Source organism: Carcharodon carcharias, chromosome 11 (assembly GCF_017639515.1).
Source record: "Carcharodon carcharias isolate sCarCar2 chromosome 11, sCarCar2.pri, whole genome shotgun sequence".
Lineage (NCBI taxonomy): Eukaryota > Metazoa > Chordata > Chondrichthyes > Lamniformes > Lamnidae > Carcharodon > Carcharodon carcharias.
In genome coordinates, this window is record NC_054477.1 from 13783023 (window position 1) to 13795444 (window position 12422).

General features: G+C 40.0%; 1 protein-coding gene across 6 annotated transcripts in view; it reads right to left on the minus strand.

Annotated features, from left to right (window-relative positions):
- Positions 1-12422, minus strand: part of pak1 (p21 protein (Cdc42/Rac)-activated kinase 1) — a 195676-nt gene that overhangs the window by 66447 nt on the left and 116807 nt on the right. For 5 of the 6 annotated variants that reach the window (XM_041199706.1, XM_041199709.1, XM_041199710.1 and 2 more), the window contains one exon: positions 9188-9396. In XM_041199706.1, coding sequence (XP_041055640.1) covers positions 9188-9374 — 187 coding nt within the window. In that variant the 5' untranslated portion in view covers positions 9375-9396. Of the gene's footprint in view, positions 1-9187; positions 9397-12367; positions 12388-12422 lie in introns of those variants that run through there. The other variant, XM_041199711.1, reaches the window with a different exon arrangement.

Sequence of the window (12422 nt, forward strand, 5' to 3'; positions counted from 1 at the left end):
TCTGCATGGATTATCATATCATACTCATTTATTTCTATTTGTGCTGTCAATTCATCCATCTGGTTACAAAAGGTGTGTGCATTCAGATAAAGAGCTCTTAATTGTGTTTTTTTACTATTTTCCTGAATCTGACCTTTTCTTCGCTTTCCCTTCCTGTAGCACTCTGCTTAATTGGCTGTTAAGTGCTTTGGGATGTCCTCTGGTCACAAAAGATGCTATCTCCATGAAAGGCTTTATTATTTCTCCAGCAAATCTTGTGAATTTGCCACTGGAGGATCAAGGAGCGCAAGTGTTTAACCTATGGCTTTTGCTGCCAATGTTGTTGTAGAAGATTTCTGGCCAACTTGCCTTAGTAATGGTTTTGGTCTTCTTCACACAAAGCCATTGTTGGCCAATTTGAGGGAGCTATTCAGTTAGTGCCTCTCCCCATGCTCTTTTGCCATTACCCTACAAATTTATCTTTTTTAAGTATATAGTTAATTCCCCTTTGAAAACTGAATTCACTTCTACCATCCTTTTGGGTACTGAATTTAAGACCATCACAGTCTGGAATAATTTGGAAGGAATCTGCCACTTTAACTGAATTTCCATAGATAATTAGAGGCAAGAATAAAGTAGAAAACAATTAAACATGCACAATATTCAGTATACCAGAATGCAAAGTTTTTCAAGTCAAATCTGCGCAATTTGTTTTATGCTATTTCACACTGCAGTAAACGAGAAGAACAGAACCAATATGCAGTCACACAAGCATGCCAAGGAAGTCTTTGTAAGGTCCTTGTGAGCTATAAGTTTAAAATATGTTAATTTACATTGAAACACTATTATTACTGAAACTAAGTATAAGAGGAAACTTTAAGAGGAATTAGGTATCCTTTTTGACTCACTCCTGTCTCATGTCAAAATATTAAGAACAGTCAGATTGACTGACCCTACAAAGGCTTCCTGGGCCAGGCATGACTGATAGCACTTGAGTTAGGGTGGGGAGCTTAGAAAAACTGAAGAGGAGGACTGAGGAAAGTGAGAAGCAACTGCTATGCAAACAAATGAAAATCAATTTGCTATAGGTTACACCAACTTCTGTTTTCACCTAGGCTAAGTCGGAATCATGAACCAATACCTTGTCTAAACCATTTGTCTAAAAATACTGGTTGAACCTCATTTCATTTCCTCTTTCAGTGATGTCCTCTTGACATTCCATTCCAGCTTCTTGCCTCAGCAACATTTTCAAAAACTGTTTGTTGACTTTATCGATTCCATATGCTATTCAGCTACCTTGTCTTCTACATTTCAGATTACTTCCTGTTAAATTTCTATCCCTCACCTTTTAAAAATAATCCATCAACAAAATGGGTATAATACTTAATAGGAAAGCACGAGGACTTTATTGTCCATGGACCCAACACTGAGAGGTGATCTGAACATGATTCCCATATATACAGCAACCTCCAACATAATTTTACCTAAATCCTGGTTAGTTCATACGCAAATAGGTTCAAGAAAAAAAATGCAAGAATTTTATACTGAATAATTAATTTTTACAGCATCTCTTTTAAAAAACCATAGAGGTAACCATCACACCTGAGCACTGAAGCATGTGTGCATGATTATAAGGTTCTTGTAAAAGCAGATCATTCTTGTCAGGCAACCCACATAAAATGTTAAATCGTCTTCACTATTACTAATTAATGGAAAGATTTGTATATCTCACATGCTTTGATTTTCCTTTGTGCAAAAATGTGACTGAATTATTGGAGGTAACGAGAGCCAATAGTTCCCCTTGAAGGTTGTCTGCGGTACTAGCACTTGGAAAGGCAATGGAAACTTAAGGCTTTAGAAATATATGTGGTCTAAGCTTCTCAATTCATCAATGTGCAAGGCATTATCTGATGTAATACTGAGCCATAACAAGATCATCCTAGGTTTGATTCTCACACTGTGCTGAGTTAGCTAGCATTAACTTGGGCAACGTGTGTTGATGCTACAATTATCCCAAGTGCCCTGGACTAGAAATGGTGGGAGGGGTGGGGAAGAGCTCCTGCTCCCTCTTATTCCGTGTTCCTGCTAAAAGAGCATCCATGCCAATATCAGATCAGTCTGGACAGAGATGCCTTTCAGCCTCCCTAGGTTTACACATAAACAGACCCTTGGACAAGGTCCTCTGAGCTGCATAGTGCCGATTGAAACAGCCATATCTCATCATGAAGCAGCATGTTTGTGAGGAAAAAATTGAGAAAATTCACAAAAGAAAAAATTGAAAGCATTGGAAAAAGAACTGAGCATCAAAGGAAATGAACAGCTGCTTTAACAATTCATTAAAGTTTTTTTGTACAGCAATTTAAATTCAGAAAGCACAAATCACATGGTTAACTTTTGTGAATATTAGCTCAAGTTGGTCGCAGCCACTTTAAAAAATGCTTTCATTCAGACGGCACACAGAGCTGATAGAGTGTAGCGAGGAGTAGAATAATAGATAACTACAGAATAAAATTCTATAAACAGCAGGTCCCAGAGAGCAGATCCAAGCGGAAGTGAGGCTGTTCCCTGCAGTGAGAGGGAGAGAAAGTGCAAGAAAGCAAGTTTACGACAGCCTTAAAAAGTCACAAAACTATACTATTTAAACAAATAGTCGTCTGGTAGTACAGAACTTGATTGTTGCTGAAAAATGACATTTTGTCAAAGCTTTTCATCCTGCACTCATCAGGGCAATCAGAAGAATACCAATGTCAGGGGGAAGCAACAACTTTCTACTGTATGAGAAGAGAGTGCTGATTGGTTGGCAAGTGGACACTGATTAGTAGAAGCGTTGCCATGAAGAATGCCCCAGTTAATGGTGACAGACCGTTAACTGCCAAGAATCATTTGAAATTTTAAACCAGGCAGCTCTTGATTCTGATTGGTCAAGGCATTGCCCTGAGACATTATAGCCATTCACTGGTTCATTCCTCAGGCAACGCCTTGACCAGTCAAGCTGCCTGGTTTAAAATTTCAAACAATGTTGGGCAGTTAATTGTCAGTCACCATTAACTGGCACATTCTGCATGGCAACACCTCTACCAATCAGTGTCCACCTGCCAGCCAATCAGCACTCTCTTCTCATACAGTATAAAGCTGTTGCTTTCCCTGACATTGGTATTCTTGCAATTGTCCTGAAGAGTGCAAGACAAAAGGCTTCGACAAAATACTCAAGCGTTTAAACAATTTGATTTTCTCTCTCTCCCACCCCCTAATCTCCTGTATATCACACCTCATTTGGGAGCAGAATAGAGACCATCTGACAGTTGGTTGCTGTATAGTGCTTAAGAGTAGCCTGGGGTAACTTAAAAAGAAATTTCTGCTTTGATTTTAGGGAAAATCTGGATTAAAATTTATACCACCAATGTCTTTATACAAGGGGGCAAGGAAAGCTTCAGAAGATCACTTGGAGGTAGGGGAGATCTTTACCTTTAGAGTTGTTACCATTTGTTCTATTTTGCCTTTAACAAGTTTCCTTACACGAGTAAAACTTAAGCTCCACTTTTAAGTTCATATGAGGCAGCAATTATCACAGGCTCTAAATACAGCTTCCCTTTTGCACGTCCCCGTTACTGACGGATTCTCAAGTGAGAAACAAGCTTGTTCTTAACAGCCCGTCCTTCGTGGTTGAGAAGAACAGCTTGTGAACAGTGTGTCAAACACCACGTGCAATTCAACAACGTTTCAAGCCATCCAGCATCCCTCCTGCCCTCAACTATTCTTTATGAAAACAGAAACTCATTTTTTGCTGGCTTGCTAGCAGAGAGTTCAACTAAATCATTCTTGAAAGTAAGAGTTTGCTTCACTGCTTGAGGAGGGGTGGCCTGGGTTCATATTCAGCTCAGACTCAAGATGAAACACTCATCTGTCTTCTGGCTGTGAACTGAGTCATATCCAACCTATCCAACTTAGTGTGCTAAACATGTGTTGCAACAATATCACAAACAGGCGGGCACTTTGTTTGAATTTCAATTTGTAGGCGTCCCAATGCTGCATGCCATTGATACCATTCAGGATGTTAAAGCCAAATATGCCCATTTTAAATATTTGCTGGGTGGTGGCAAGCATCTTGGAGGTCATGTAAAGGACACGGTAATTTAATGGTAAGTGTATTTTAGCCTTCTCTTAATAGTTTCTCTCTCTTTTCCTATTGTCAAGCTAGGTTCCACATCAGCCTGTGGGCCAAATCTATGTTATTTGCTTCCCCCAGCACTAATACTGGCACCAGTGTGAATCCTCCTCTTCCAAACATATCTAAAAAGAAAAGATTTGCATTTTATATAGCGTTTATCATGGCCACCAAACCTCTAAAAGCACTTTCTAGCCAACTAAGTTTTTTTTTGGTGGGGGGGGGGGGGGGGAAGTATAATCATTGGTGTAACGTAGGAAACAGTTCAGCTAATATGCGCACAGCAAGCTCCCACAAACAATACTGAGATAATGAACAGATAGTATGCTTTCTTGTGATATTGATTGAGGGATAAATATTGGCCAGGGCAATGGGGATATGCTTGCCATCAAAGTAGTGCCATGGGATCTTTGTCACCTGCATTAAGCAGGCAGATGGGGTCTTGGTTTAAGGACTCATCCAAAAGGCAGCACCTCCAACAGTTCAGCTCTCCCTCAATATTGCACCGGTATGCCAGTTTTGATTTTTGCACTCTGGTAGGAAGAGCAGATGCTAGACAGAGCAGGCTATATAAGAAATGGTACCAAATAAGATATGTGAACATCCTCAGAAGCATTCCAATCAGTACGTTATTTAGTGGAATTGCATGAAAAAACACATAACAATGTGATCAACAGCCAATGTTGCATGTCTGATCACAAGCAGCAAAACACCATCAACCACTACCACAAGCCCTTACACACCTACTTGGCAAGTAATCATGAGGAACTGCCTGCTCAAATCTAGGCCAGCAGAAAGGCAGATGCAGAATGTTGTCATTTGCTGGAAGGACATCTGGAGCTACCATGCAACATTTGACAATAATGATCAGGTGCAGCCTGAAACTTGGCTCTGCTGCTATGCTGACCCATGAGGATAGTGATGTAAGTGGCAGAGCCCCTTACAAGCACTTCATGCAGTACTATTCCTGCTTGAGCAACCAACAAGCAGAGGCTCAGGCTCTGAAGTACCCGGTCACTTGACAATAAGCATGCACCTTGGGTTTCCTTGCTATTCATTTCTTCCCAACCCCCATCACTTAGTTCCCTCTCCTTACAACACAATGCAACAGAATTTACCACAGTAGATGAGAAAAAGTGAAAAATAGAACGATGTGCCAAAAAGGAATTGTAACAGCTTAATGCAAAAGTTCTGAACCATTTCCTTGGAATCTAGTGCAGTGTTATACGGCTGCCTTTCGAAACCAAGGAGGATCCTTTGGAGGCACAGAAATTAAATAGCTGAAACAATGAAAAAAAGGGCTCTTTTTGTTATCTTGCACATGCCATGCATGTTACCTTTATTTCAGGACAGGTGAAATAAGGATCTAGGCCTCACCTACAAGAGTAGCCCAAACATCTGGAGTAAATAGTAAAAGGGAAACCCAAAGACCAACATGTCCGACAGAGTCTCTTTCAGAAATGCTAACCTTTTCCCCTTTCCAATTCTGGTAGGCCTACTGTATATTTCTATCAATATTTATTTTTATTTCAGATTTCCAGCATTTGTAGTTTTCTTTCCACACACTGCGGCACAACCCCCCCAACCCCCCACCTCATCACTCACCGCCCTCTATCTCAAAGACCAGCTTATGTAAACTGGAACATTCAATGAGATGTAGGCATTTGGCTGCACAGGCCAAAATAGCAGAAAAATAAGCATCTGATAATGCAAAAGAGCCACTACTGTGAATAGCATGGCACATGCAAAAGTGTCATTCCCAGCCCATGGTGCTGCTGTACCCAAGTCTGTGTTATATACAATTTCCCAATTTTAGTGATATATCACTCCAGAATGCAACCACAAATTACAGAATAACTGTGCCCCTTATTCTACTGTTATTTTATTTCTTTAAAATACTTTTGGGCCGGGAAGAGAAAGGCAATTAAGATTTTAAAAGAAACATTTAATTTCTGGTGCAATGTTCATTTCTCTGGATTGATGAGCAACCAATGCAGGATCCATATCCAGTCATAGATCAATCCTTACCTTGCAAAAATGTCTTAGCTATGAGTTGTGAAACATGAAAACTTCAACATTCATATTCATCATAAAAATGGTATTCTTGCCTGAGAAAATGTCCACTTAGCATAGTGTTGATTAATGGGTTAGCATTCTCCCTGAGCAAAAAACCCAATCTAGTTTGGGTGACTTATTTGTTAACTATCAAATGATCACCTAAATATTACACCATCCTTCAAGGATGAGGGGGGAAATAATGGAATGGTACAACTGTCTTTGTCTTTCGGCATGGTAGATGCACTAGGAATGTGGAACTGAACAAATAAAAACACACTTTTAGTCTCATTAACAGTGCAAAGGTTAGTGTTGTGCTTCTCAAACAAGGAGCTAGAGTGGCAGGCTAGTTCTAACTATTACCATAATTGTACAACATAAACCATTAACTATTCAAGTCTTCCTGTGTCAGGCAGATGGGGTGGCAAGGAAAACAGCCCCCTGGATCTCTGCAGCATTGGCTCCGCTGCTATGAAATCCACAGTAGCAGTCCACAGATTTTTCCCTCCCTAATTCCCCAGAGGGGCTCCACATGCCACATCCCATCAGGAATATGCAGATTTGGAAAATTTACAATACAGATGTACATCCCTGTTGTATCACTGAGGAACATCAATGCACCGTACAAAAGTTACTAGTCTTAACATTTGAGCCCGTCATTACTGGTCAATTAGCTTGCCTTTTAAAATTGTATTATTGAGGAAACTTAGGTAAAGGGTTAGGAGCAACAGCATGGAACCATTAAGATTGAAAACAGGAGGAGAATAAATCAACTCGAGAAGTAATGGTCAGATGAAGCAATGTTCAACCATTATAAGCTTCGGCCTTGAAGGATGAGGAACGACTGCTTGAAGCAAGAATCCAGTTTTAAGGCATCAGCAAAGAATGTGTAGCAGACAGTGTGATGAGTCTAGATCTTAGCAGCAAAGAGAAGAACGGCATATTTAGAGCTTAGAAAGAACAGACGATGAAAGTTCAGAAAAACAAAGACTGCAGTAGTAATGATAATTAATAAAATAAAGTCAGGGAAATATGAAACAGAATATAGGGAAAAAAGTGAATGTTTAAATGCAAAGGGTGATGAATATACTTTTACGAATCAATAATTAGTGTGGCATACAGCACACCTTGCAGCAGCAGGTTGTAATGCCTCATAACTGCTTTATCTGTGGGGACAAAAAAACTGCTTTTATTCCCATTCTTGAGTTCTACAAGTCTCCAGAGAGGATAGTAACAAGAATAGAAATGGGTTCAATCTTGCTGCACCACTTCCTAAAACCAAAAACGCTTGCCCTATTCAAAAGTAGATTAATTTTCCTTTTAATAAAATGGCACATTCCAATTTTCTCCCCTCCTCTCTCAGGTGACACAAAGTTTTGCTTCTATGGCCAGTATATTGTGAACGTCAAACTGAATAAAGAAAATGTATTTTTAGACTGAACAACTGTGCTATGAGTATTATAGCTTTTCAACCAAAACATTAGAGTAGCAAGCTAGCTCCAATAGTACCATAATTGAGCAACAACAACTTCTTAAAAGCTTTATTTTTTTTTTCCTACATAACTTTTTATTGGGTCTTACTTTGTCAGGCAGGGATAATGGCCAGGGAATTGATTCTCAGGTGCACTGGCGTTCCACTATGATGCATCAGAGCAGCGGGGTGCAAATTGCTTAGGAGATTTTCTTAATCCACACGTTCTTGGTGCTTCAAATGGGATGTAGAGCATGGAGCCTCTCTCTAATGGGAGGAAAAACTCTGTGGACTACTGCCATGGATCTTGTAGCAGCTAAACCAAGGCTATTATTTTAAACAGAGGACTTAGTTGGCTTATTTTAACATCAGCAGCAGAATTTCATCCATTCACATAGGGACCCAGACACCCAAGTGTTGACAGCTTACTAGGCGTTGGGAGAGCAGTTCCATCTCACTGGGTGACCATAGACACATACTTTCTGCTGGATTGATTGCTACATTGATGAAAGCATTAATCAACTTATTGTACATGGGTTAACAACTTCACTAACGCACTGAACACAGAAATCTCACACGAACACCCATCCCACAGTATGAAGATCTAGGAAAATCATTAATCGTGCTAAAGGATTCAAGGAATGTGTTCGTCGAAGAAATTGACAATAGTGAAATACACTACCTGGTAAAGTCACTGCAGCAGACAGAATTAATGGGTTCATGAGGCATTCAATACGATCGAGAGTGGAGGGTGACGTGAGGGACTGAGGGGGGCAGAAAGTGATTGAAGATTCTTATGCCCCATAAAACTCAGTTTATGACACTTAATTTGAATGATGCCAGGGCAGACTGCATAAACTTGGTTTGTATTCTCTTGCATATGGAAGTTTGAGGCAATTTGATTGAGTTGTTCGAAGTACTGAAAGGATTCAATAGGGTGGATACAGGAAAAAAATACTCCGGCGGAGGAAATAAAGAACAAGGACATGCAATCTTAAAATTAGAACAAGGTTATTTAGGAGGGAAATTATTAAGCATTTTGTCACACAAAGGGAAGCAGAAATCTGGCAACATCTTTCAATAGGCTTCGGACACTGGGGAACAATTAAGGCTTTCAAAACTGAAATGAAAGAGTTTTGTTAGGTAAGGGATGAGAGGGGAAAGCTGAGTAAATGGAATTGAGATTCAGTCAACCATAATCTAATTGAATGCAATTCCACCTGATTTTCCCCCACTAATAGTCCTAATCTCCTGGAGTCGTTCACCCACAACGACAGGCAGGAGAGGTTGAATGGCCTACTCCTGTTGATATGATCCTAGCGGGACCAACACGAGGAACAATTCAGATGGAACACTACTTATCTCACTTGTTGTGTACCTCAATAAACTTATGATAAAGCAGCAAAATTGCACAAGTTGGAAAATGAAGTAATTTCAGTAACTGAGTCTTTAAAAACACACAACACAACGAAAATGTTTAGAAAAGGTAGATTAAAAAATAAAGAGAACTTGGTTACTTTTGTCGCCTGCTCCAGGGAAGAACCTTAGCCTGTCTTTCCTTTTCTTTTCTTCAGGGGCCAAGGGAAGCGGTTTGGAGCCATGGTTTAGGTTCCCAGGGTCTTTGCTGCCCCCACCAATCATGGTGCTGGTGTTCCTCATGGGCGGAGCTGGAGGCTTGTCTTCCACTTCACCATTATCTGACATCTTCAGTCACCACTACCTATCACTGTGAAAACAAAGACAGCAAGGTTGTAGGTTTATGATTGCATTTTTCCGCCAACTGGAAAGAAAAAAAAATCAATTATGAGCACTAGAACCTGGGGGGAGAGAGAGGGAGGAGGATAGAGAGAGAGAGAGAGAGAAAAAAAAAGTCAATTTTAAACTAAGATAAAACAGCATGCTTTTAAGTTCCCCTTAAACTTTGACAATGACATTTGATTACAAGCAAGATTATATATTCATTTAGAGTAGATTACTTTAAATGTAACGGTGGCATTCAGGTAAAGTGCTCACTTCATACGTGCTCTGTGGACAGTCTAGTAACACAGGATGGTCACACAGATAGATCTTGGGGGAGGGGAAATATAACGGTGCAAAAAAAATTATGACATTCCAATGCACTTAAATGGCATAAATAACTTTTTTTTAAATGATAAATTTATGGGTCCAAGTGAGAGAAATGTGGGGTTGGGTAAAGACACAAGGTGGAGTGTGTTTTTTTCACATTCAGTACTTGAGCTTGAATTCGAGTCAGTTTGGTGAGGGGATGTTTCCTTTCTCTGATACCACTGAGGATCCTGTAGAGTAAAGGGTTAACATCAGGAGCACCTGATGCTGATGTAACTATGATGCAATGTCACATGAGTAAGTAGCTGAGATCTGGAGGGAAGCAGAAATACAACCTCGTGCAAAGTCACTGAGATGTATATAGAGCTGTGAATAAACAATAATGGTTTCTATAGCCTTAAGTAGCTTTCTTAGAGAAACAGAACCCCATATAGACAGTGAACTCATGACAAAACAGATCCTAAATGAAATTAGTTTTGCGATGGCTTCAAATCATCAAACTGCCATGAGTCAGCACAAATTTGCTGTTACAAGCAGCAGACAAGGTCAGTTCCAAGCCATTAATTATCAAGAATCACTGAAGCTCTTTATATAAGCACAAGAAAAATGATTGAGGCTTTGATGGACCATGCTATTGCTTGATGTGTCAATAACTAGAGTGTATAAATTTAAACTCATCACCAAAAGAACAAAGGGAGAATTTAGGAGAAAGTTGTTAGTGCAGACAGTTGTGAAATGCCTCATCAGAATCAGCAGTGAAACAGTGACAGAAGCAGCATTCTTAATAGATTTTTCTTAAAAAGAGAAGGGGATAAATGTTTGAAGAAGAAATTCAAGGAGTATGATGGAAGGACAGGAGAATAACATAATGTGGATAAATTTTTCAGATAACAGACACAAGCACCAAGGGTCAAATGGTTTCTTCCTGTGCAGTGAAATGTTATGATTCTATGACCGATGTAGAAAGGAAAGAAAGGCTTGTATTAATATAGCACCATTCATGACCTCAGGACGTCCCAAAGTGCTTTACAGCCAATAATGAACTTCTGAATTGCAGTCACTGTTGCATCGCAGGAAACACAGCAGCTAAAGTGCGCGCAGAAAGCTCCCATACACGCCAGGTCAAAAATCAGATCATTTGTTTTAAGTGACTATAATTGAGGGATACACATTTGTCAGGACTGCAGGGAGAACTTTTGTTCTTGCCCAGACTAGTACATCCACCTGAGCGAGCAGATCAGGTCTCAATTCAATGTCTTCATCTGAAAAACAGCACCTCTCACCATGTAGCAAGCCTCACCACTCCACGGGAGTGTCAGCCTGGATTTGTGTTCTCAAATCTCTGGACTGGGACTTGAATCCACACTCCTGACTCATTACTCACTAAGCCACAGGTGATAGCATAAAATAGAAATATTACATCTCTGCCTATTGTTTTAGTGTGTGAACACAGAAACCTAGGCTATCACAATTCAATACTGACGAAGTGCTGCACTGTTGGAGGTGCCATCGTTTAGATGAAGCCTAGACCTCAGCTACCCTCTCTACCCTGAGCGTAGAACATACAATGGCACTTTTTTTTGGAAGAGCAGCAGGGGAGTTCTCCCCGGTGGCCTGGCTAACATATATCTAACACACTTAAAAAAAAACAGATTAACTGGTCATTATCACATAGCTATTTGTGAACTTTGCTCTTTGTAAATTGGCTGCAGTGTTTCCTACATCATAGGTGACAGTGGCATCGTAGTAATGTCACTGGGCTAATAAATCAGAGGTCCAAAATAATGCTCTGGGGTCATGGATTCAAATCCCACCATGGCAGTCAGTGGAATTTAAATTCAATTCATAAAATCTGGAATTTTAAAAAAAAGTTAGTCTCAATAACTGTGGCCATGTAACCATCGTTGTAAAAACCCATCTGGGTCACTAATGCCCTTTATGGAAGGTAATCTGCTGTCCTTCCCTGGTCTGGTCTACATGTGACTCCTGACCCCCAGCAATGTGGCTGACTCTTAACTGCCCTCTGAAATGGCCTAGCAAGCCACTCAGTTCAAGGGCAATTAGGGATGGGCAACAATTACTGGCCTTGCCAGCGACACCCAAATCCCATGAAAGAGTAAAGAAAAAAAGGCACGTCATTGACTTTAAAATGTTTTACGACATCCTGCAGTCATGAAGGGCATTCCAATAATCCAAATTCCTTCTTGAGTCAGGAACCAGAGAATACAGATTTACAATGAGACGACACGAGGATTTTTTGTTGAAACAAAGCAAGATTGTGTGATTTGGAATACATTGCCTGAAAACGCGATGGAAGCAGATTCAATCGTAACACCATGAAGAGTATTAGATAACTATCTGAAGGGAAAAAATATACAGGACTGGAAGGGAAGAGCAAAAGACTGGGAATAATTGGTAGCTGTACTAAGAGAGCCAACAGGCACAATGGATGAATAGCCGCCTCCTGTGTTGTAATCATTCTATGATTCTATACTAAAGAATTGAGGCAAAAATGAAAGATGTATACCAGATCTTGGATCCTAATTTGAATAACCTTGTTAGGAAAGAAAGTTATTTAATCTATTCATGGCATTTAGAATCATGTGGCAATTCAGATTAATTAAATTCACCTCAGTTAAATAAAACTCTTGTCTCCATCCCACTGGCTCAAATTTGGTCTGCTGC